Consider the following 27,258-nt stretch of genomic DNA (forward strand, 5'->3'; position numbering starts at 1 on the left):
TATTTCTCCATTTCCATTTGGATGCCTTTTATTTCTTTTTCTTGCCTAATTGCTCTGGCTAGAAATTTCAGTGTGATGTGGAATTGCAGTGGTGAAAGTGGGCATCTTTGTCTTGTTCTTGATCTCAGGGGAAAAGTTTTTGGTCTTTTAACATTGAGAATGATGGTAGCTGTGCGTTTCTCATAAATGGCTTTATCATGTTCAGGAAGTTCCCTTATATTCCTAGTTGGCTAAGTGTTTTCATCAGCAATGGTACTTTGTCAGATGTCCCTTCTGGGTCCATTGAGATGATCATGTGTTTTTTCTTTTCCTTCATTTCTATTAAAGTGGTATATTACTTTGATTTTCTTATGTTTAACCACTCTTGTATTCCTGTGAAAATCCCACTTGGTCATGGTATATAATCCTTTTAATGTGCAATTGTATTTAGTTTGCTAGTATTTTGTTGGGTATTTTGCATTTACATTTATAAGGAAAGTGGTCTATAATTTTATTTTTTATGATTTCTTTATTGGGCTTTGCTGTTAGTATAATGCTGGCCTCATAGAATGACTTAGGAAGTGTTCCTTTCTCTTCTTTTTTGGGGGGGCAAGAGTTTGAGAAAGATTGGGGTCAGTTATTCTTAGAATATTTGGTAGATCTCATCAATGAAGCCCATCTGTTCTGGACTTTGTTGGGAGGGTTTTGGTGGCTGATTCTATATCTTTACTTGATATTGGTTTGCTGAGATTTCTTATTTCTTCTTAGTTTAGGTAATTTGTGTTTTTAGGACTTTGCCCTTTTCATCTAGGTTATCTAATTTGTTGGTATACAGTTCATAGTATCTTCTTCTTTCTCTAAGTTTGATAAAATGTCCCCCCTTGCATTTCTGGTTTTTATTAGGCCAGCCAAAGGTTTGTCAGTTTTATTGAGCTTTTCAAAGAAACAAATTTTGGTTTCACACATTCTTTCTGTGAATCTTGATATGTATATTTCTGATGGTATTTTCATTTGTCTCAAGGTATTTTCTAATTTCCCTTGTGATTTCTTTTTTTGACCCATTGGTTGTTAAAGAGTGTATTGTTTAATTTCCACGTATTTGTGAATTTTCCTTCTGTTATTTCTTGCTTTATTCCATGTGATAGGGGAAGATATTTTATATGATTTCAGTCTTTCTTTTTTCCTTAAATTTCTTGAGTCTTGTTTTTTGGTCTGTCCTGGAAAATGACATGTGTACTTTAGACAGTATACTGCTGCTGTTGGGTGAAGTGTTCTATAACAAGTTTTAAGTTTTTATGATACTACATACTTTTAAATAGAAAATGTGCAATTGTAAACCTTTTATATAATTGCATAATTCTTTTTTTTTTAGATAATACTAAATATACATATACGCCAGGATGCCCAATTTTTTACTGCTTACAAGACATTATGCGAGTCTGTAGTGAATCCAGCACTCACTTTGCTACACTTACAGCAAGGATGTTAATAGCCTTGGATAAGTATGAAATGCCATTAAAAATATTTACTAATAAATCAAATACATTTATAGTAGAAATTGGTTCTGATAGGTATACAGATTTTTGGAGGAAAATAATGAAATTAATAATGTTTATATTAAGAAAATGGTATGCTTTTGAAGTATAACATGAAAAGGAAAATTCCCAAAACAAGATTTTCCTGGTTTGCGTGCAGCTGTTTAATTTTATTATTCACAGAGGCACCCTCGGCTCAAGAATTAAGCTTCCCCTTTAATAAAACTAGATTTTGTTCTGAATTGCTCTTAATCAATGAACCTCCCGACCTATTCCTTTATCTTGCCATAACAATAAGGCTAATGTCACCTGTATCTCAGTGGTTCAAGTTTAAATAGTACTTCGTGTTTTTTCAAGATTTTTAAAATAATTATTATTCTGGTATAAACATTTCTAAAATTTGTTCACTGTGCCCATTAACAAAACTTTCATTGATTAAAAAATATGTATACTTAACCAATACTGAAGTTATAAAAATCTGAATTTAATATTATAAAGTCTCTCATGTATAAGAGTTAAGTACTAGTCTACTTTGTTTATCTTTATTTTTTAACAAATACTTCTGTGACTTCTTCCTTTTTTGCAGGTGGCTAGATGAACGTCATGCACAATCTCATTTTATTCCAGCTTTATTCCGACCTTCTCCTCTTGAGCGAATAAAAACTAATGTAATAAACCCTGCATATGCTGCTGAATCAGGTCAGGCAGAAAACTCACTTCATATGGGCTACAGTGCACTAGAAATAAAGAGTAAAATGATAGCCCTAGAAAAGGCAGATACTTGTATTTACAATCCTTTGTTTGGATCCGATCTTCAGTATACAAACCGGGTAAGAATTGAATGAGTTTTAGTTCTGGTTTCAAAAGACATTTAGTCTTCAATTTAATTTTTTTTTTCTGAGATAAATACATCTTTTCTTAATTATAAAATTAAGATGGCATCCCAGAAAGTGGATGTGGCTCAAGCAATTGAGCTCCCACCTGCCACATGGGAGGACCTGGGTTCAGTTCCTAGAGCCTCCTAAAGAAGACAAGCAAGACAGCAAGCTGATGCTATGACTGGTGCAGAAAGCAGATGCAACAAGAGACAGGGAGAAAAACATAATGAGAGACACGGCAAAGCAGGGAGTGGAGATGGCTCAAGTGATTAGGCACCTCCCTCCCACATGGAAGGCCCTGGTCTCAGTTCCTGGTGCCTCCTAAAAGGAAGACAAATAAGCACAGCAAATGCAAACAACAAGGGGGTGGGGAGAAATAAATAAAATAAATCTTAAAAAAAAAAAAATGACATCCCATTTAAACTCTCTATATTAAAGTAGGTATCTAAAGCTTCTTCTTTTGTTTTTCCTTTCTAGGTAGATAAAGTGGTAATAAATCCATACTTCGGTCTAGGAGCTCCAGACTATTCAAAAATTCAAATTCCCAAACAGGAAAAATGGCAGAGAAGCATGAGCAGTGTCACAGAAGACAAGTACTATTTGGTTTTACTGTGTTGTTCTTTGAAAACTTAGATTCTAATGTTTATTTTTTTATTTACATATTCAGTTAGTATGTAATGAAATCACTATTTAGTTTTGAGTTGCTCAGTGGTTTTCATAGATATGTCATGGTTGTTTTGAAACAATTTGAATTTCAACTGTGTTGTTTATATTTTTTTGTTTTTAATAACTAGGGAACGACAGTGGGTAGATGACTTCCCTCTTCATCGAAGTGCCTGTGAAGGAGATTCAGAATTATTAAGCCGTCTTCTCAGTGAAAGATTTTCAGTTAACCAATTAGATAGTGACCACTGGGCACCCATTCACTATGCATGCTGGTAAATGGATTACTTATTCTTTTCTTTTTTAGAAAGAATGAATTCTTAGTTATAAATATTAATGCTTCTTTTCAAACTCTTCTCTCATTCTCAGCATTTTTTCTTTGTTTGCCTTATGAGCTTTCTCTTTAGAACTTTGATTATTGTTTATGTGCCATTGTGTGGAATTTCCAACACAAGAAAAGTATCCTTGGTGTTTTTAGGCATTGCATTCAGTATTGTAGCTAATTGCTAGTAAATGTGCTTAGCTAGCTCTCTTATTCACTGCAGTTGTTGTTGTTTTATACTGGGGTTATGTTATGTTTGGTTAACCTTACTATAAAATTTACATGTGCTATGTTAACTTTGATTTGACTTTGCATCATGTTAGAAAACTATCCTTTGAGTTCTTTGGGAAGCTATGGAGCCCACCAAAAAACCTTCATTGGGATCACATAAGCCTTCATTGGGATCATAGTTGTATGGAAGTGAGTGTTGGGGGAGGAATGGGGCTAGGTCTTTCCATTAGTTGTCTACTATAGCTCTTGCTCTCCTACTTATCTCAATATAATAATAATTCTTCCCCTCAGCTGGGCTGAGTTCTTCAATTAGTGTTCAGAGAGGTAGTTTGCTGTAACCCATACTCTAGAAAGGACATAATGAGATTTTTACCACTAATTCTTATTGGAAAATCGCTCTTGACAAATTTTATAATCTACAGTGTCCATATTTCACTTCACTTCATTGTATCTCAGTTTGTTTATCTATATGTAAAATGTACCAATTAGACCATTTCTAAGCTTCTTTCCAGCTCAAAATTCTTTGGATTTCTTTATTCTAATATTGATTATCAAGTAGCTAAAACATGGTTGTTTTAATATTCATCTTTATATACCTTTTTTCTGATTCCTTGAAAATGTGCTCCTTTATTCTATAAACATACACTTGTTTCCCATTATAGAGAATTTTTATATTCAGATTTCGAATGTGACCCCAAATCATCTTGAACTGAACTACTAGTTGTTTCTTCAGGGCTAAAAGACAAAGTATGCTTTATCTGGAGCTAAACAGAAAGGGATAGGGGCTATAATTTAAACCCCAAGAATAAGTACACTCTTGGGGAAAAAATAATCAAAACAAACAAAAAAAAGACAAAGCAAGAAAAAATAAAAATTTAAAATAATTTTTTAAAGTACACCATGGAACTAGGAACAGAGAGGCAATGAATTTTATATTAGTAATCCCAAATTTATATTTGGCTGTATTACTACCCATTTTTGTACCAGGGAATCATTTTCTTTTCTAATGAAAGAACTGTGATGTTTTTGTCTAGTACTTAATGGGCTTTGGAATGTACCTGGGTTTCAGATCCAATGGTTAATTTCTAAAAATGTGACTTAGCAAATTACTTAATGTCTCTTAAGGGTCAGTTTCCTTATCCACAAGATGGGCTTAATAGTAGTAATAATAATACTTCCTTTATGAGTAAAGGAGAAAAGGCAAATAAAGTATGTTAAGAGTATCTGGCCCGTAGTAAGCACTCAGTAGATGTTGGCTGTTATTAAAATATTTAAAAGTTTAAATATTTTGATGTCTAAATCTAAAATCCACTAATCTGTAGTGGTTTAAAAAGTGCAAAATGTTTTTGCTATTTAATACACAAAAAGTTTTATCCTTTGATAAAATTTATTTTCCAGCAACTAGAATTAATAATCATTTAATACACTAGAAATAACATGGATCACCTTACAGTAATAATTTTAATCAGATCTTTTGATTGATGTGAATTTGAATTAAGAATGTTTTAGCTATTTAGTAAAGAACTTACTTTATCTTGGAAATGGACTCTTACTAAGCAAAGATTGAGGGGAGTAGGACACTGGGCTATATTAGAAAACTGGGTTTGGGTCCTATTCTTGTAAGTGTGGGCAAGATGTTTCATTCTCTTGGACTTTTTCCTCATGACTAAAATGAGGATTTTTATTAGAACATTAGTTCTCAAATGTTTTGGCCTAAGGACCCATTTTTGCTCTTAAAAATTAAGGTCTCCAGAGAACTTTTATGAGGATTATATCTAATGCTATTTATATATTAGAAATTAAAATTATAGAGAAATATTTTTTAAGTTTATGTATTTTTAAATAACAAAGCTACTATATATTAACATAATGTAATTCATAAAAAGTGACACCTTTTTCCAAAATAAGAAATTTGGTGAGAAAAGTGGCTTTGTTTTATATTTTTATAAATCCCTTTACTATTTAGCTTAATAGGAAGTAGTTGGAGTCTCACATCTGCTTGTGCTTTCAATCTGTTCCAGTAGTCAGTGTGATGTAATTTCTAGAAAACTCCACTGTACACTCAAGAAGAAATGAAAGTGATAAGGACACATAACATTAATATTATGAAAATATATTTGATCTGGGAGAAAAGATTTCAGGGATTCCCATGAATTCCGCACACCACCCTTTGTGTACTGCTTTATTATATTACCCCTAGGTTTGTTCTAAGCTTTTAAAATTCTCATATTGGTGACCAGGTACATAAAAATTGTTCTTTACTTTTTGGAATCAATATTTCAAAAGCTATTTAAATTTACTTTCTGCCCAGTTAAATAAATTTGGGAATTTTCAGATATATATTCCAAGCATTTGCTGCCTTCCTGAGTACCTGCATTTTCATTTGCCTACTGGAGAGTTTAGTAATTTGGTAATTTTTTTTTGTAATAGGCAACTTGGAGAATACAAAGACATCATTCTTACCCTCAAGGAATTTCCAGGAGGGTAGTGAAACAGATATCTATAAACAATAGTGAAATTAGATCAAATGAGATCATTTCTATTAAAAAAGTAAAACTAAAATGCTAAAATATAGTGGGAGTATAGAAGAGGTACATTTTTCAGCTGTTTCAGAGAAATAATAGAATTTAACCTAAAAAAAATGAGTGGAAAAGGGTACCTTAAAGAATATAGTGGGAGTATAGAAGAGGTAGATTTTTCAGCTGTTTCAGAGAAATAATAGAATTTAACCTGAAAAAAATGAGTGGAAAAGGGTACCTTAAAGAATAGCATAGAACATGAGCAAAAAGTCATATGAATAAGGAGTAGGCTGTAAGTGGCAAGTTCAGGGTATAGAAAACCGTAGAATTTGTGAAGAGGAAGAAAAAGTTATAGGCAGATCGTAGATAGTCTTGAAATCAGATTATTCCTAAAGATATTTTATTTTCCCCTCAAATATACCATATCTAAAATCAAATTTCCCTTCCACCGTCCCCCTCTCACCCACAACACCAAACAGCAAATTACTTTTCTTTTGAGAAACAGAGGAAACCAAACAGCAAATTACTTTTCCTTTGAGATTACTGCCTTACATGTATCTTTAACTGTTCCTGATATCTGCTTTGTATACTTAAAGGTTCTTGCTTTTGCTTACTCCTTTTTCCCCTACCTATGATATTTTACCTCTCTTTGATATCTTTGCATTCTTTTTTATTTAAAATCCAGATCAAATTTTTCTTCCATCAAAACACTTTGCAGGACCTTTGAGTCATCCTTCTCTTTTCTGACTTTTTAGCATTAATTATATACTATTTTGATTTGACAATTATATAGTGCCTTATCTAAATTTTATTGCATTAACTTATCATGTTTGTTTTCCCTCCCTGATAAGATTGTCAGCCTTTATCAGAGCCTTGTCACATATGTTACACACCTGTGTTTCATCCAAATTGCCTAATACAGCAGCTATATAAAATGATATCTCGAGCCTATATTGTAAATCACAGTCAAGCCTAAGCAAAAAAAAAAAAACACTTTTTTTTTAACAGAGGTCCTAGGAATTGAACCTGGGACCTCATACATGTGGAGTGTGGGCTTAACCACCGAGCTACACCAGCTCCAAGGCAAGAAAAAATTTTTTAGTAAGTTTGCAAGTTATTTTCTGTTTTTAGCCTATTTTTAATTAAAAATTGCATCTTCCTATTTTAATTATTGTACTTTACTTTGTGTGGGTTACTTCTCTATCATGTGCTCTACCTTATATTTTGTTTTCTCCCAGCCAATCAGAAGTAGAAACAGTTGATCTGAGCCAGAATTATAAGAAATCCCTGGAACCTGCAAACATTACATCCATGTCATAATCCCTTGTTCTGTGTCCTAAAAAATCTTAGAAATCTTTGGGCTGTCACCTAAAAAATTGCATTTTTAAAACATTTTAGATGACTTTTTTTAGGTAAGTTTTATTTTTTTATAGGTATGGAAAAGTTGAGGCCACCCGTATATTATTAGAGAAAGGAAAATGCAATCCAAACCTTTTAAATGGACAGCTTAGTTCTCCTCTTCATTTTGCTGCTGGAGGAGGACATGCTGAAATAGTACACATTCTTCTAAACCACCCAGAAGTTGACAGAGTAAGTTGTTTTCCAGGTTTAAAAAAAAGTGTTCCAAAAGTTCATAACAAGTAATGATGCTAAAATGTTCATTGTATACTTGATAGGTCAACTGGAAAATAAAAACAAATTTCACCTACTTTATATAACAATATTTATGTATAAGCACTGCATTTGTACATAAAATTTAACTAGCATTCATTTAATTTTCTTATATTTCAAAAAAATGTCTTTATAAAACAATTGTTTTATAAAGGGAGAAATAGTAGGAAAAACATTTGTTGTATTTGTAATCAGAACATTTAAAAACCATAATCACATTGACTGATGCTTTGAATTTTTTATCCTTGGCAAACCATTTTTATTTTAAGTTAGTATGTACTAAGTATGGTTAATATTTACTTAAGTGCTGGACAAGTCTTTTTTATGAAACTGGTTAAATGAATAACATTTTCCTGTAGAATATAAAATATTTGCCTTGTCTCTCTCTTTTTCCCTCCACATTTCTAGCACATAACAGACCAACAAGGAAGATCCCCATTAAATATTTGTGAAGAAAACAAGCAAAATAATTGGGAAGAAACTGCAAAATTGTTGAAGGAAGCCATTAATAAACCAGTAAGAATTATCTTCATAAATAGTTAGAGCCAAATATAGTATTTAAATTGATAAGTAATTTGAGGTTCTGTGGTAAGAGTTGAAGGATGGATGGAAGGATGGCTTTTTACAGCTTTTATAAAACCTCATTGTTTTTCAAAGGTAATAAATTTGTATCATCCTTAACATTCAGACATTTATTTTTTGTATAACAAAATAAAACTTTTAGAGCACTAAAACTTAATCTGATTTTCAGTATAATCTCTGTAGTTGATAGCCTTTTATAAATCATTCTAATATATTCACTAAAACATATCTCCCTGCTGGAGCCTTTTTTTTAGCTAGTTGTCTCCTTGTCTGTTTTGTTTTCTTTTAGGAGGAACTGGGAACTGAGCACAGTACCTCCCATGTGGGAAGCAGGTGTTCAACTGCTTAAGCCAGATCTGCTCCCTGCTTGTTTTTTTTTTTAAGATACATATATCAAACAAAATGCTCTTTTCTTTTTGCTCGTTTTCTACTCAGTTTGCTCATTGTTTTGTTTGTTTTTTGCTGATGTCTGCTCTGCTTGTTATGTACTTATCATTTGTCTTCTTTGGAAACTGAACTCAGGATCTTTAGAAACTGAGGTGGGCACTCAACTGCTTGAGCCACATCCACTCCCTGCTTGAGCTTTCTAAGCATCCTTTTAAATAATAGTATTGCACATTTAAAAATTCATTAATTTAGTCCCAGCAAATTACTGTATCTATTACAGGTGCATTTTCCTCCCAAAACAAATGAAAGGGTTGAAATAGTGATATCCTAGCACTTTTATTCTGCTAGTTCAACCTGGTCTTTCCATCTAATTACTCCAAAATAAACTCATAAATCTAACATGGAGCACATATACCGTTTGAAAGAGTATTATATTAATAAGAATGAAGTTTGACTTAATTTATAATAGTGACATTAGAGAAGAATTAAAGATTAGAAACTTTATATGACTAAAAGTTAAAGTGATGATAAAATTATCAACTTAAAAACTGTTTGAAAAGTGTGAGATCCAAGATGACAGCATAAGACCACAGAATTTTTGAACATCCAGCATAAATGGCAGAGCTTTATTCATCAAAACTCCAGAAAACATTTAAAAGTTTCTAAAACCTGGGTGAGTGCAAATCAAGAAATAGACAAAGCTCATGATGCCTTTACTGGCCCCTCCCCCTTTGCCTTTCTGGCATGGTGTAGCATAACTTACACTTCCACTGTGGATAGATACCTATCCCCGTTCCAATGAGAGCACAATGACCTCTATTTACATAGTAGGGTGCCTATATGTCATAATCAGATGAGTTGCAGCCTGAAACATTACTAAAGAAACCAACGATGACCTAAATAAATGGAAGGACGTTCTGTGTTCATGGATTGAAAGACTAAATACTGTTAAGAATTTTTTTCCAAAGCAGGTTACATATTCAATGCTATTCCAATCAAAATTCCAACAGCACTCTTTACAGGAATGGAAAAGCCAATCATCTAATTTATATGGAAAAGTAAGGGACCCCACATAGACAAACCCATCTTGAAAAAGAAGATTCAAGTTGGAGAACTCACACTTCATAGTTTTAAAACTGACTACAAAGCTACAGTAATGAAAACAGCATGCTACTGGCACAAGGACAGAAGTATAGACAATGGAATTGAATTCAAGCGGGTAGAAATAGATCCTCACCTCTGGCCAATTGATTTTGACAAGGGTACCAAGTCTGTTCAAGTGGAAAAGATAAGTCTTTCAAACAAAAGGTGTTAGGAAAACTGGATCTCCATTCACAAAAGAATGAAGGTAAATCCCTGCCTAGTACCGTAAACTAAAATCAGCTGAAATTGGATTAAAGACCTAATCCAATATAAGTGCCAGAATTATCAAACTCCTAAAAGAAAATGTAGGGAAACATCATCAGGGCCTTGTGTTAGGCAGTGGTGTTTTTAGACCTGATACCATAAGCACAAGCAACAAAAGGAAAATAATAGATATGTGGGCTTCATCAAAATTAAAAATGTCTGCATCAAAGGACTTCATCTTGCAAGTAAAAGAAACGTACAGGGAAGCGGACTTGACCCAATGGGTAGGGTGTCTGCCTACCGCATGGGAGGTCCACGGTTCAAACCTCGGGTCTCCTTGATCCATGTGGAGCTGGCCAATGCACGGTGCTGATCCATGCAAGGAGGGCTCTGCCATGCAGGGGTGTCGCCTGGGCAGGGGAACCCAATGTGCAAGGAGTGCACCCCATAAGGAGAGCCGCCCAGCATGAAAGAAAGTACAGCCTGCCCAAGAATGGCGCCACACACACCGAGAGCTGACACAGCAAGATGATGCAACAAAAAGAAACACAGATTCCTGGTGCCGCTGATAAGGATAGAAGCGGTCACAGAAGAACACTCAGCGAATGGACACAGAGCAGACAACGGGGGGGGGGAGCAGGGAAGAGAAATAAATAAAAAGTAAATCTTTAAAAAAAAGAAACCTACAGAATGGGATAAAGTATTTGAAAACCCCGTATCTGATAAGGGTTGTATATGCAGAATACATAAATCCTAAAACTCAACAACAAAAAGACAACCCAATTTTTTTAAAAAGCAGAAGTCTTAGATATCTATTTCTCCAAAGAAGATATATAGATGGCCAAAAAGCACATGCAAAGATGCTCAACATCATTAACCATTAGGGAAATACAAATCAAAACCACGAGATACCATTACATACCCACTAAAATTGCTACTGTTAGTAAATGGAAAATAACCAGATTTGGAGAGACTGGAGAAATTAAGAAGACTTGTCCATTGTTCCATAGCTGCTGTGGAAAACTAGTAGTTCATCACAAAGTTAAGTATAGAATTACCTGGCAATCCCACTTCTAGTATATAACCAATGAATTGAAATGAATTGGAAGCCAGGGCTCAAACAGGTATTTGCACACTGATGTTCATAGTGGCATTATTCTCAGTATCTAAAAGATGGAAGCAACCTCAGTGTCCAGGAACACAAGAATGGATAAACAAAATGTAGTATATACATGCAGTGAAATATTATTCAGCCTTGGAAAGCAATGGAGTTCTGATACATACAACAACATGGTTGAATCTTTAAATCATATTGAGTGAAAAAGCTAGAGACAAAAGGACAAATATTGCAAGATGTCACTAATATGAAATAATTAAAATAAGAAAATTAGTAGTGTGAGAAACTAGGATACTGGTTGGGCCTGGGGTGGGAGTAGGGGAATGGGAAGTTAATTTTTGGTACAGGGGTGGGGTGATGGGAAAGTTTTGGTAATGAATATCAGTGATGGTAGTATAATATTGTCTATGTAATGAACACCACTGAATTATGTATTTGAATGGTTCATGTAAGAAATTTTAGGTTTTATATTATGAGAGAAAAAGTAAAAGAAAAAATAGCAAAACCACAGGATTGTGCAACACAAACAGTGAGCCCTGTTGTAAACTAAGGACTATAGTTAATAGTACAGGGAGAGCGGATGTGGCTCAAGCAGTTGAGGGCCTGCCTCCCACATACGAGGTCCTAGGTTTGGTTCCCAGCATCTCCTAAAGACAATGAGCAGATGCCACAACCAGTATACTCAGCAACCAGCAGACTCTACAACTAGCAGGGAATGGAAGTGGCCCACGTGGTTGGGCATTCGCCTCCCACATGGGAAGTCCCGAGTTCGGTTCCCATGGCCTCCTAAAGTAGAGGAGCAGACAGACAAGGGAGCCATCTCAGGGGTAGGGAAATTTTTTTTTAAGTACAGTTATACTATTGTTTCATCAATTGTACCAAAGGTACCACACTAATGAAAAGTTAATTAAGGGAGGGGGTATGGATCACTTTATTTTCTGCATGATTTTTCTGTAAACCTACAACTTCTCTAATAAAAAAATAAATGAAGTTATATGTAATTTTTTTAAAAGCTGTTTGAAAACCTACAAACTTGATAAAAAGATTCTTCAAGAGAAATTGTTAATAAAAGTTTTGTACCAGGAGTATACTCAATAAATTGGTGCATTCAGACATTGCCATCAACTCGCCATTAAGTATAGTTGATTTCCATGGATTTAACACTGTAAAATTCTGCAAGTGATATAGTATATAAATATATGATCTCTGCCTTTAAGTATTATTCATACGTAACACTCTTAGACACATTATGTCAAAACACTATTCCATGAGTTCAAAGGAAAAGGTAAGTGGAATTGGCACCCTAATTTTATAATTCATTGCAATATATTTTCTAACAATATAACTATAATACTTTTTTATTCATGGTATCACTTTTATATTCTGAATGGCTAGGATACCGTGAAAAGGGTATCCAAACTGAACTGGCCTAAAAGTTGTTGGGGAAGATAGGTTGTTTCCCATAACAATAAAAACACATTGAGAATAATACTCCTTTTGATTTTTTCTGAACTAGAGAAAAGAATGTGACCCAGAGTCCATTGTTCCACAACTTTTACCTGAGAAATCTTCAACCACAAAATCCCCTTAGAACAAATTATATTTCCTTCACATTTTCTACAATGATTTGTGGCCCACTGGACTCATGAAGTATTTGACCAAAAGGATTTAATAAGCAAATCTGTATCCTCTATATGCAGATTTGCACTGAATTCTAAAGACTCATGGTATGTTAAAAACAACCTTTCATCAGAGTTTGAAGTTTAATAATTTTTTAAAAACCATTTACCTTAGTTTCCCAAGCTTATATGACCATTGAACATCCAGAGGAACAGTTACTAGAAAATCTAAATAACAAGTAAAATGTTTTTTAAAAATATTTCCAATACATCCTTGAAGTTTTTTAGATATTTTCTGCATTATCATATGATAAGGCATTTGAAGTTTAAAAAGTGACCTGTTGATTTGGGAAATGTAATTGCTAAGCAAGTTGCATAATGTATTATTAATTGTCCTAGTATGAAAAAGTTCGAATATACAGAATGGATGGATCATACCGTTCTGTTGAATTGAAACATGGAAATAATACCACAGTGCAGCAGATTATGGAAGGAATGCGTCTTTCTCAAGAAACACAGCAATACTTCACTATTTGGATATGTTCAGAAAACCTCAGTAAGAAAGTTTTTATTGTCATGTAAACCTCATTGGTCCTTTTTGGGGGTGGGATGATAAACAAGTATAATACATCCTCATTATTGACCTTTAAATTTTGAAAAGGCTTAATTCACCTTCCCTTCTATATAAGTTGTTTCTATATTATTGAAACAAGTAAGCCTCTGGGTGCTTCTTACCCTTCTTCATTAAAACTTTTACTGGTACCTGTTTTGTAAATTGGGGTGCCAGAGAACATTTAATTTGAAAATACTTTTGCTGCTCTAGAGATGTAAAATGTAGCATTCCAGAGCATATTAAAAATTTAATTTTGCTATGCTGTATAATCCATTCCATGTCTTTCTTTTTGTTCCGTATTTGTTTTGTTCTGAAGAGGAGGTAGTTTTGAATATTAAGGGGTCAGCCATCTTTAAAATAAAAAGGCAGGGGAGTGGATATGGCTCAAGCGGTTGAGTGCCTGCTTCCCACATGGGAGACCCCAAGTTTGGTTCCCAGTGCCTCCTAAAGAAAATGGAAACAACAAGCAAAACAAGTGTAAAAACCAACTCAGGGATGCCAGTGGGCTCAGCGGTTGAGCACCAGTTTCCCACATACAAGGTTCTGGGTTCAATCTGTAGTACCTAAATTGATTGATTGATTGATTGATTGATTAATTAAAAGGCACTAATGGGAACATGAACTGAGAAAATATAAGTATTACCTTATATTATTGGCAGATTGTGTAGAAGAAAATGTTGTGTCACAACCTTGGTTTGGAAAATTAACGGGAAGAAGAAAACTTTTTTCATGAAATTGAAATTTAAAGGAGAACCTGTAATTATTGACTGATGTGTTGCTTAGCATATTTTTTTTAATTCTTAGTAAAATGATGATGGCCAAGACAGATTTTAAAGACAGTTTTTTTGACTGTGTTTTTGAAGTATAGTGATTTGTGACTTGTAGCTCATGTTTGAAGTTATTTTTTTATACTGGTTATTAACTTAGCAGAGGGTTTTTTTGTTTTTGTTTTTGATGTTCTTTTCCATAAATTTTAGGGAAAGATGTTTGAATAATAAAAATGTGAGCACTTTTGGAGAAATATCCTTTAGTGTTTATTGTACTGCCTGAGGCAGAATTTTTCCTCTGTTCCCAGTGAGAAGCTAGCCTTCTTAGAAAAGCTGTTTACTGATACTGCAATACAGCCACATGGATATTGTTCTTTATTCGCTTCTAGTTTACTGAATAAGCCCCTAGGTTAAGGAGTTCCATATAGCTGAAAATGGAGACAATGGACACAGCTCATTCTTTTTTTTATTTCATATAAATTAAACATATATAAGTTTATATATATCAAAGTGTGGCTCAAGCATTTTTTAAAGTAATAAGGACTAAAACCTTTCTTATTTGGCCAGTGATGTTTGATTTGAATGCCATTAAGTATTTTGCTCATACCACTTGCCTTTATTTTGGTACTCACCCCACTTCAAAATTATACAGATGTTCTTTTTCTTTATGTTAGTTTTTAAATTTTTAATTCAGTCTAATATAGCTATAGATTTTCTCTCAAGACAAATATTGCAAATACATAAAGGCTTTAATTGAGGTGATTGTGATTGGTTATCCATTGGTTTAATTGTATTTTTATCACCAGATTCTTCTAATTGTATCATAATATGCTGTAATGAATTTAAGGGTTTTAATACATGTGGTATATTTTATTTAAATATCATATATTCTTAAAAACAAAAGGAATTATCCTCAAATTTGGTAATAATATTAAAATCACTATCAATATAAATTTAGACCTTTAATTGTGTGTATTCTGGATTTAACTGCAGATAGTTTAATACAAGGTCTGTATTCATTGATATAATTGATTTGTTTTTACGTTATCATTTATAAAAGGAAAGATGTTTTTCAGGCCTTCAACTCAAGCCTTATCACAAACCCTTGCAACATGTTCGTGACTGGCCAGAAATACTTGCTGAATTGACTAATTTGGATCCCCAAAGGGAAACACCACAGCTTTTCCTCAGAAGAGATGTTAGACTTCCTTTGGAAGTTGAAAAGAAGGTTTGCTTGGAAATCTTATATACAGTCATTTGTATGCACATAATCTTTTGAATTCCTATTGTAGGCACTAGAGGCAGAAAGAAAAATAGCATATACTGTGCTCTTCTATACTGGGGGCTTTACTTCTGTTTTCCTGTTCAATTCTCACATCCTGTGGTAAGTGGAAGAATTTGAATATAGGTTTACTTCCAGAACCTTTGGTTGGTCTTTCCATTACCACTCCTATTGTCTTAAGGATACAAAATAACTAATGAAGCTATGTTAAAGAAAATAAGCAATCAGATAAGGAATTAAATTATACAAAAAAAAAAATACCACACCAGTGCATTTGTATATGTGTCATTGAAATATTATGTAACTTCATAGGTATACTTAATAAAGGGGTAATCAGTTGTGTAAATTTTGAAGAAAGGGACATTGTGGAAGAACAAGAAAAGCATTCTAGGTGGAAATTTTATTTACAAGAGGAGCATGAGAAAGAAGAAAGTTATTCTCAAGAGATACCAGATACCAAGTACCTATTCTGTCTGTAGTCAGTAGAAAACTATAAAAATAATAATAAAAAATGAGGCTAGAATTTACATTTGATAAAAAGATCTGATTGTCACACAGGTATGTTTGGGTTTGAAGTACTATAAATTTTAGGGGAGAAGTGACATCGTACCATTTATAGGATGAGTGGACAAAAGTATTACCTGAGGAAGAGATCGCAACAGGTTAATTTAGGTTTGAGTATCTAAATACAAAGGTAGCTTAAAATTGAGAAGAAAAAATAGTTAAAAGGTTTTATAACTGTGGTGAAGTAAGAAAATACAGTGCAATTTCAGATTCTTTATGCAAAAGAAAATTAATCAGGCAAGGTTAGGCAAATTTTAGCACCTGAAAATTTCATTGGCTATTTTAAAGCATTTTTGTCTAACTACTTATATTGTGCCTCTTATATTATCAAACAAAAGATAGAGTTGATTGGTATAGCTAAATATCCTGGGAGTTACTTAGATATTTGTATGAAATTTACCAAAATCTAAGGTCCTGACTTAATTTAAAAATCTATTTAGATACATGAAATCTGCAAATAATCCAAGTGTACTCATTTCATCTTCCTTCTGTACCCAAGTAGTATTTTAAAAATTAACTGGTAAAAGAAAGGAGCAGTAGGGATAATGCTTAGGTAATACATTATTACATAATTTTGCTGTAAAATAAAAAGTGAGCTCAAATCAAGAAAGCAAGGCTTATTAGTAAGTTTTTGTTAGGGTAAATAAGAATGTTGTCATTTGGTAAAATAGTTTTGTTCTTTCACTTATATAATTAAGAAATTCCTACTTTTGCCATGTGAAAAATAGAGGAATTGCATTTATTGGTTAGTACTGGTGCTTTTTTTAGCATGAAAACAGCCTGATTTCATGAGAAAAGAACAAATATCAACTAATACTCATTGAACATATTATTTGTTAAGAATTATATGACTGTTAATATCTACTCAAACTATTAAAATTCACTGTCACTTTATATTTTAAAAGTATGTTTTCATATAGTCTTTTTTCCCAGCATTTTACTTTGAAAAATTTAGAACCCATGGGAAAGTTAGAGTACTACAACTCACACCGTGTAGCATTCATTGAATTCATCAATTGCTAACATTTTGCTTCATTTGCTTCATCTTTTCTTTTTTTGTTTGTGAGTCATTTAAAAGTGATTGCACATATCATGGCACTTCATATTTCAGCATGCATCTCCTAAGATCAAGAACATTTCTGCAAACCACAATGCCATTTCAGACTAATAAAATCAATATTTCTGTGTGGCAGCTTAATATCTGATCCAAATTCAGTCTTTACTCAGTTCCTAAAAGTGTTACAGCTCCCACTCTGAAGGATCTAGTTAACATTCACACAATATACATGGTTGTTTTATCTTTAGTCTCTTATCTAGAACACCCCCCCATAATTTTTTTCCCATGAAATCCTGCTTCAGTTATTTTATGTTAGAGTTTATGTTAGAAAAATAGCATTATTTTAGATAGTGTGACAAAGATCAGTTTACCATAAGGAATTGGAATTATGAATTTTATTTGGAAATACTTTAAGTAAATTAAGAAACTTTGTAATTTGGTGATTATAAGTGTAGAAATACATTTTATAGGCTAGCATTTCTCAGTCTTTGTTACTCTTTTTAGATAAAGTGAAACTTCAAAGTTTTAAAAACAAAATCCAAAAATCTATGTTCTCCTTTAATGTTATTTATTTATTTATTTATTTTATTTATCTCCCCTTTCCCCCCACCCCGGTTGTCTGTTCTGTGTCTATTTGCTTGTCTTCTTTGTCTGCTTCTGTTGTTGTCAGCAGCACGGGAATCTGTGTTTCTTTTTGTTGCATCATCTTATTGTGTCAGCTCTCTGTGTGTGCGGCCTTATTCCTGCACTTTCTTTCGCACTGGGTAGCTTTCCTTACGGGGTGCACTCCTTGCGCATGGGGCTCCCCTACACGGGGGACACCCCTGCGGGGCACGGCACTCCTTGCGCACATCAGCCAGCTCCACACGGGTCAAGGAGACCCAGGGTTCGAACGTCGGACCTTCCATGTGGTAGACGGATGCCCTAACCAGTGGGCCAAGTCCGTTTCCAAATGTTATTTTAAAATATGATGAATTTAGTCAAATAAAATAAAAAATATTTGTTTTAAAACAAGTTGGGTTTTTTTTTGTTTTTTTTTTTAAATATTTATTTCCCCTCCCCCCACCCCGGTTGTCTGTTCTCTGTGTCTATTTGCTGCATCTTGTTTCTTTGTCTGCTTCTGTTGTTGTCAGCGGCACAGGAATCTGTGTCTCTTTTTGTTGCATCATCTTGTTGTGTCAGCTCTCCATGTGGGTGGCACCACTCCTGGGCACTTTCTTTCGCGCTGGGCGGCTCTCCTTAGGGGGCACATTCCTTGCCCAGGGTTTGAACCACAGACCTCCCATGTGGTAGACAGATGCCCTAACCACTGGGCCAAGTCCGTTTCCCTGTTTTGTTTTTTTTTTAACTATATGTACCCTTCTGGGAATTGACACACTCCCTTTTCTTTGAGATTTATTACTGTAATATTGTATGGAGCTTAGGTATTAGAGAAATGTTTACAAATAAAGTTTTATTGGAACTCACCTGCACCCATTCACTTACATCTTGTCTATTGGTGTTATTGCACTAAATGGCAGATTGAATAATTGCAACAGAAACTGTATGGCTCACAAAGCTTAAAATACTGCTATTTATCCCTTTACAGAATTAGTTTGCAAACCCCTGCTCTTAAAGCTGTAGCAGCTCATATATATACAAATATGCATCTTTTACTTTTCCATGTTAGGAACAATGTGTTATACCTTTGTAATATGAAATTGTAGCCTAATAATCAAATTATATTTTTTCTTTTAAGATTGAAGACCCACTAGCTATTCTTATTCTGTTTGATGAAGCCAGATATAATTTATTGAAGGGCTTTTATACAGCTCCTGATGCTAAACTTATAACATTGGCAAGTTTACTTTTGCAAATAGTTTATGGAAATTACGAAAGTAAGAAACACAAGCAAGGTTTCCTAAAGTAAGTTTTTAATACAGTGTATGTTTTTGTTACACTTAAAAAAGATTCTGTTTAACCAAAAAAGTTTTAAAATGTTGAGATATTTTTACATTGGCTTGGAATTAAACAATACAAGGCATAGAATGGAAAGGGAAAAAAAACTATAGTACAGGGTAGCCAGTGTAGTGCAGTGGTTGAGCTTCTCTTCCCATGTATGAGGCCTAGGTTCAATTCCTAGAACTACCTTAAAAAAAATCTGTAATATAGTATTCTTAAGTTATATTATCCCCAAAATTATTTTTTTATATTTGTTTGATGTATTTCTTATATTTATATTTTTTCTTTCATATATCTTTCTTTACTATATGTCTAAATAAGTTCTCTAAAACCTGACTTGAAAATGAAATAGAAAAATATTATAAGGGAGATACACTTAAGAATTCCACCAGGTATATAATGAATGTTAGAATTGTGGCTTTTTAAAACATAGTGTTTTTCAGCTTAAAATTCCTGTGCCTTAAAATCATTTGCGATAGAGTGATCATAGTTTAGCTACTAAAGATGATTTATCTAAAGGATGTTGACATGTATATTTACAGTGAAGAAAATCTAAAATCCATTGTGCCTATCACCAAATTGAAAAGTAAGGCACCTCACTGGACAAATCGAATACTTCATGAATACAAGGTAAGATTTTTAATGGAAATAAAAAGATATTTTATCATCTAGTTGGAATTTTGTTATCAATGTGTTTTAAACATATTCATTAAATTTATAGTCTTGAAATTAGGAATGGATCTTCCAGTTCATATGCCTAAAATAAAATGTAACGAAATATTTTTTAGTTTTGATAATATATTTTTTTCAGGTAGTATTTACTGAGTACCTTCTCCATGCCACATACCATAGTAGAGGCTAGAAATTAAAAAGTTGAAATAATGCACCCCCTGTCCATGAGACTCTCAAAACCTAAAGGATTAGGCAAAGAATATTTTTAGAGTTAAATATTTATCTTTTTAAATTTTTTAATATTAAGACCTCAAAAAAAAAGTACTCTTGGGGAAATGTCAGACAATTTTATTCTACTTTAGGAGGCAGACATGCTTTTGAGAAATTGTTGATGTTTCTTTTTTCACATCTCTTATTTGTTTTTAGAATCTTAGTACAAGTGAGGGTGTCAGTAAAGAAATGCATCACCTTCAACGCATGTTCCTACAAAATTGTTGGGAAATTCCTACATATGGAGCAGCTTTTTTCACAGGCCAGATATTTACAAAGGCAAGCCCCAGCAATCATAAAGTTATCCCTGTATATGTAGGAGTGAATATAAAAGGACTTCATCTTCTCAACATGGAAACTAAGGTAGTAGATTTTCAGCTGTGATTGACCTGTCACATAATTTAATATCTAAAATAACAGTATCCTTCTACATGAAAAATCTGAAAATGTCATACATACAAGATTGTTCATTGCAACTTCCTATATAATAGCAAAAGATTATTGAGAAAAAACTAAATGACTGTCGGTAAGGGGTTAATATATTAAGTAGATTTCTACATTGGAATTCTTTGCAGCCATAAAAGAATGAAGAATATTTTTATATAAAATGATAAGTGAAAAAGGGTGCTGAATTGTATGTAATATACTGCTGACTGTGTAAAAATGGAGGGAGGGGAAGACTATATTTACAAAATACAAATTGCTTGTGTATGAATGAAAAAAATCTCTGGAAGGACACACCAGAAACTGATCTCATCAGTTGCTGTAAGAGAAGGAAACTAGGAACAGGAGTAAGAGGTAGACTTTATGTATCATTTTGTAACTTTAAATTTTTTCTGTGAATACATTACCTATATTTTTTAATTAATTAGGTTTAAATGAATAAAATACAGATTTTTAAAAATCTAATATGTGACACAAATTTCACTTTGAAAACTAGAATTAGTAATAACCTTTTGCCAAGGGGAAAGGATGAAATGTGGCAGGGATTGTGATTCCCATTTTAAGAGTTTTTCATGTGAGATTTCTTAGTGTATTGGGTTCTCTTTTCTAATCAAAGTCACTATAATATAAAATGGGAGGTTATTACCAACTCTTTTTAGTATATTTAACACATTTTATTTTATTTTTTTAATTTAACACATTTTGATGAACATCTTTCTGGTTTATAATAAGCTAATAGAATTCAAATCTAATCTCTTAATTCAGATTTGGTAAGAATAGACCATTTTCCAAATTATTTAAAGTAATTAATAAATAATAGTAATAGTAACTAAACTATAAATTTTAAAAGATATTCTAGATTAGGAAACATCTTAAAACTAATTTTTATTTTCATTTTTATAAGCTTTTTTAAATTTAGGTAATCACATATTTCTTAAAGTATACCAGTCATGGTTTAGTCATTTCATTATAACTTAGGATCATTATAATGGGCAACAGTTATCTTACCATGATGTTAGACATACCTGTGAATGAAAATAGAGAGTATTTAGGACAAATTGCTGAACAGAGACTGACTTCAGTAATTGAACTGAAACTTGATTTCTTGAAGTGTCTGTTGTCAGCTTCTTTTGGGGTCATTCACTTAACACTTTCTATTAAAACTAGTATGCTTACATAAAATAGGCTGCTTACTTAGCTTGTTACCAGTTCTGCTTTTTCAGGAAAATATTTTAAATTTCTAGCAATATAAATAGAAATGCTATCCTCAGATATACAAAAGGATGATTGAACCAAAAGGTAAAGATGTTTTTGTCCATGTTATCATTACCTTATGCTCTGTAAACCTCTGATAAGTTTATAGCTCCTTTGAAAACTCTAAGGTGATTACATTTTACAGTCATCAAAGGTGAGAACAATCAGCTTCTCTTCAGTTGTTTAATATTCACCAGAATCTTTGGCTGGAATTTGACAAGCTTTGCTGAAATATAATAAATACCTTCCTCTCCAAAAATATCTTCAAACTGTTCAAGGGGTACAGTAGCTTCAAATTAATTCTCAGGAAAAGCCAGAGAATACAGCCATGTGTTTTATTGGTTGTTTTTCATCAATTACTTGTGCCTTCTATATCTTGTTTCTCTTTGAAATACGAAATTTACCCTCAGAAAATATAGCACAGTCAATTTCACATGCTCATCAGAGACTTGACTGTTCTACTTAACATAAAATATGGACACTATTGAGTAGATTAATGTACTGTGTTGTGTTGTGGCACATTTCCCTTTACTATAGTAAACATGTTGGAATCTTCACAGCTGAACTGTACTCTTCTTGATGTCTTCGACCTTAGCAGTACCACCTCCATTCTCAGACAGTTGAATATCCTTGTGTCACTTTATCATGACCATATGCCCTTCTCAAATAAAACTGGCTATAAACTATTATCTCATTTGCTAATTGTTGCTAGCTCCATTCTTTTCTATTGCCACTTTGTCACCATCACTATTTTTCCTGTCTGCTGGTCTGTTAGGTGGTGGTATAGTTTTCCTTTTCTTCTGCCAGCTATTCTTGCCATTTCTTTTGTACTTTTTGAAGTCCCTTTTTGAGTACCTTGTACCTTGTAGATTTTACTTCCTAATGAGAGCTGCTTTCTTTTTCTGGAGGATATCAATTACTCAGAACTGCCATATGGATTCTTTGGCTCTTTTAACTCCGTTCAGATGTTGTCATTCTTGTGGGATTTTCTAGAATTCCTTCCTCACTGCACATTGCTTTTTTAAAAGAAAAGTTTTTAATTTATGGTTTCAGTACTTGTGTTGGTAATCTGACCACCATATAATTGAGTAGTTGCTGAACCATAGATGTATATTTTGTGTATATCAATTAAACTGTTTTGGTCTATGTTGATGATTTGTTTCTGGCTCTGGATTAAAGAAATTTCAAGTGACCCATCCAAAAGATAGGCAGTTTATGGTGTTACAATATCTTGAATCAATGTTTTTTTCTTTACCTTGTTAAGTAGCTATTTTAGGATATCTTCTCTATGAAGTTATGTTTTACAATTGAATGTAGAGAGCTGTTTTTTAGACAAGAGATGTTACTAATTCCCTTGTTACATATAATGTAGACTCATGTAAATTAATTATACTGTTTCACTTATAGAACCTCTCTTTAAAAGTGCTCTAAACTGTTATCTTGTTGGCATACCCTTAGTTTATTATTTATAGTCAGTATTATAAGAACTGCAAGTCATGGAATGCTAATGTTTCTAAATATACATATTTTAAGGAATGGCATGAACACTTTTCTTTGTATATGTGTGTACAAGGAATACATGTACTAGGGCAAGAAAATGTAAATTACTATCAGGAGAAAATGATTAAAAAAAATAATCAAAATGCTATATTGAATGCCTACTTAAATACAACATTGTACTCTATGAAACTGTTGGGATAGGTTACTCTAATTTTCATTTTTAATTCTGTTGAATTTATGAATGTTGTATTATTTTTTAAATTATGCTTATTTTTACAATAAATGTGTCAGTGTACTATTTTCAATTGGTTGGAATTCCTAAGGCAATTTTACCCTTGTTACATAAATTTTGCATCCAAAAGAACTATGTAAATCTTCAAAAATAAGGTACAAAATAAAAGGAATTGTTTTTAATATGCAGAAAGTAAGATTGTAGTACATTTAATTTTTCTGAGTCACTGATACAATGAACATCTTTAAAAGTTTTTGGCATTCTGGTACAGAGAATATCATTGCTCAAGGTAGTCTATTGAGAATCTACAATATATGTAATTCTGTGCTGCAGAATATGTGAAGTTAGAACTAAGTTAGAGTTGGAGTACTTTCAATAGGCTTATTATAATATTAAAAATCATTATTTTAGACCTGACTGGATTAGTGCAGATAGTAAAAGAAGATAGGTGATGTTTTTAATAAATATTTGAATATAACAATTTCTAATTACGTTGCAGGCTTTACTTATCAGTCTTAAGTATGGTTGTTTTATGTGGCAACTTGGAGATGCCGATACTTGTTTTCAGATCCATAGTATGGAAAATAAAATGAGCTTTATTGTACATACAAAACAGGTAAGTATTAATTTTTTTGGACTTCTAATAATGAGCTACTGCATTAATAAAGTTGATTTTTGTTAAGTGACATAATCCACTTTACATCAAGGAAAAACTGTTATTACATAAAACAAAAATAATTTTTTTTTAAAGATTTGTTTATTCCCCTCCCCCCTTCCCCCCTTTGTCTGCTCTCTGTATCCATTTGTTGTGTGTTCTTCTGTGTCTGCTTGTATTCTCATAGGCTGCTCTGGGAACCAATCCTGGGACCTTTCAGAGTTGGAGAGAGGCTATTACTCTCTTGAGCCACCTCAACTCCCTGTTTTATGTCTTCTTATTTTCTGTGTCTCTTGTGTCATCTTGCTGTTCTAGCTCTCAGCATCAGCTGGAACTCATATGCAGGGCAGCTTTCCCGCACTGGGTGACATTCCCATGCAAGGGGGCACTCCTGCGCGGGGCAGCATTCCAGTGTGGGCTAGCACTCCTCCTGGGTCAGCTTGCCCTCAACAGGAGGCTCTAGGCATCAAACCCTGGATCTCCTATATCGTAGATGGGAGCCCAATTGGTTGAGCCATATCCATTTCCCTAAGAAACCAAGGAAAAGAGGCAGGCCTTTCCTAAGCAAACAGCCAGAAACTTATCTTAATAATTTCAGTTTTAGAAGAATTGTTTTTTTGTCAAGTTGCAGAGAGTTACCTTACAAATGGATAGAAAACTGCCTACTGCCACACATTCTTCTATGTTTCATATTTATCATTAATATATTTTTTACTTTGTAGGCTGGTCTTGTGGTAAAACTGTTAATGAAGCTAAATGGACAGTTAATGCCCACCGAAAGAAATTTATGAAAGGAAAGCAGTTGATACTTACACCACTACATTTTGTGATGAAGATTTTTTTCCATGAAAGATTTCCTAAAATTTTACCTTTAATAAGACATTTAGTCTTACTATATATATAAATTGTACAGAATCTGTACTTAAGTTCGGTGTGTAATATACCAATTCATTATATATAATATCCTTATAAGCTATTCTAATTTTTTAGAGAAATATGCAAAAAAGTGTAGATTGATAGTCTGTATGATATGAGACTATAGTTAGCTTTATAAAATGTTATTTTTTTGTAAATGGTAAAATATTTGGAATGCAGTGTGAAAGTTTAAGTTTGGTATGACTGTATGTGTTAATATAAAATATACTGAAAGTGAACATGATTTGAATAAAGAAAATGCATTTTCTATATTTAAACTATGTAATACTGTTACTTGAAAACGTGTAATCTGGGAACATTTCTCAATGTATTTTTTAAAATCTCTGTTAGGCTATAGATCTGCTATAAGGTAGTGTTTCTCAGAGTCTACTTCTTGAACCTTCTGCATCAGAAATGCCCAGGTGCCTTTTGAAAATGAGAATTTCAAAGACTCATATTACACAGGTTCAGTCAATCTCTGTAAGTAGCAGGACCTGAGAATACTAAAAAAATTTTTTCCATTGAAATAATTTGACATCCAAAAAGGAATTTAGATGATTAAAGTACAAAATTACGCAAAACTTCCTGGTACACAAACACACACATACATAGACACACAGATAAAGTAACAATCTCTGGATATTAGTAATTGCATTTGTTAAGGACAGATATTTTTTGAGTTGATTAATAGTTTATTTATATTGCCTTTACTTAGTAAGAAGTAGATCACCAAAGATCTGACTGTTTCATATAGAGGAGTATTGATATTATACTTAGGGGCTAACTTGATTAATCTGTGGTTTAATGACTTTAGTAATTCATGCAGCATACAATCCATCCAAAGTGAATAATCAATGGCTTTCAAGAGTTGCGCATTCATCACCACAATCAATTTTAGGACATTTTCATTGCTCCAAAAAGAAAACCCCCATACTCCTTATAACCCCCTATTATTGACACTTAGCATTGGTGTGGTACCTTTGTTACAACTGATGAAAGAATGTTACAATATTAGTTAACCATAGTTTGCATTTCTACTATTAACTATATTCATAGTCCACAACAGGTTTCACTAGGTTATATAGTCCCATGTATCAACCTTTAGCTTTCCTTCTAGTGACATATATGACCCTAAACTTCCCCTTTCAACCACAATTACACAATTCAGCACTGTTAGTTATATACACGATAATGTGATACTATCAACCATATTAAAAATTATGTACAAATTAAACATCAGCTCTTTATTCTCTACCCTCATTCCAACTCCTGGTAACCTGTGTTCTAGATTTTAAATCCATGAGTTTGCTCACTATAATAATTCATATTAGTGAAATCATACAATATTTGTCCTTTTTTTGTCTGGCTTATTTCACTCAACCTAATATCCTAAAGATGCATCCTTGTGGCCACATACATCAGGAATTCATTCTTTCTTAACAGTTGAATAATATTTCATCGTATGTATATACCACATTTTATTTATCCATTCATTGGTTGATGGACACTTGGGTTGTCTGCATCTTTTGCAGTTGTGAATAATGCCAGTATGCCTATGAACATCAGTGTGCACATGTCTGTTTGTGTACCTGCTTCCTACTCTTAAGAGTATATACCTAAGCCCCCTCTTGATCTAGAGGTGGAGAGGGCATCAGCATACCAGGGTCCACAGAATGAAGGCATAAAATATGGACTAGAGTGGACTTAATGATATTCTACTATAAAACTATTGTGACCAGAAATAGAAGAAATTTTAGCATCAAGGTGGAGAAAGTAGCCACACTATTTGCTGAGGGCAGGGAGAGGGAAATTGAGATGTGATGTGGGGGCATTTTTGGGATTTTGAGTTGTTCTAAATGATATTTCAGGGTCAGATGTTGGACTTTATATATCCTGCCATAACCCACTGAATGTACTGGGATAGAGTGTGAACTACAGGATAAACTATTATCTATATAGTGCAGCAGCACCCCAAAATGTGTTCACCGAGTATGATGAGTGTGCCACAATGATGGGGGAGATTGTTGGTGTGGGAGGAGTGGGGTGGAGGGGTAGGGGGTATATGGGAACCTCATATTTTTTAATGTAACATTTTTTGTGTGATGTATATATCTTCAAAAAAATACAATTTACAAAAATGAGGTGGGGAGTGGATTATATGGGAACTTCTTATGTTTTTTTTGTTTTTTAATGTTTTTTATTTTTTGGGCATGTTAGTTAGCTTTTCCATGCCACAGTTTCC

At 33.2% G+C, this 27,258-nt stretch overlaps 1 protein-coding gene across 10 annotated transcripts in view; it reads left to right on the forward strand.

Moving 5' to 3' along the window:
• Window positions 1-25,294, forward strand: part of KRIT1 (KRIT1 ankyrin repeat containing) — a 34,642-nt gene extending 9,348 nt beyond the window's left edge. For 7 of the 10 annotated variants that reach the window (XM_004475714.5, XM_058296989.2, XM_004475716.5 and 4 more), the window contains 13 exons: window positions 1,352-1,481; window positions 2,101-2,344; window positions 2,870-2,985; window positions 3,187-3,330; window positions 7,561-7,717; window positions 8,207-8,314; window positions 13,250-13,406; window positions 15,307-15,458; window positions 18,872-19,038; window positions 19,617-19,704; window positions 20,173-20,379; window positions 23,946-24,062; window positions 24,824-25,294. In XM_004475714.5, coding sequence (XP_004475771.1) covers window positions 1,352-1,481; window positions 2,101-2,344; window positions 2,870-2,985; window positions 3,187-3,330; window positions 7,561-7,717; window positions 8,207-8,314; window positions 13,250-13,406; window positions 15,307-15,458; window positions 18,872-19,038; window positions 19,617-19,704; window positions 20,173-20,379; window positions 23,946-24,062; window positions 24,824-24,892 — 1,856 coding nt within the window. In that variant the 3' untranslated portion in view covers window positions 24,893-25,294. Of the gene's footprint in view, window positions 1-1,351; window positions 1,482-2,100; window positions 2,345-2,869; window positions 2,986-3,186; window positions 3,331-7,560; window positions 7,718-8,206; window positions 8,315-13,249; window positions 13,407-15,306; window positions 15,459-15,522; window positions 15,615-18,871; window positions 19,039-19,616; window positions 19,705-20,172; window positions 20,380-23,945; window positions 24,063-24,823 lie in introns of all 10 variants that reach the window. The other 3 variants (XM_004475719.5, XM_058296995.2, XM_058296996.2) reach the window with 1 other exon arrangement.
• The last annotated feature ends 1,964 nt before the right edge of the window (window positions 25,295-27,258 follow it).

Source organism: Dasypus novemcinctus, chromosome 5 (assembly GCF_030445035.2).
Source record: "Dasypus novemcinctus isolate mDasNov1 chromosome 5, mDasNov1.1.hap2, whole genome shotgun sequence".
NCBI lineage: Eukaryota > Metazoa > Chordata > Mammalia > Cingulata > Dasypodidae > Dasypus > Dasypus novemcinctus.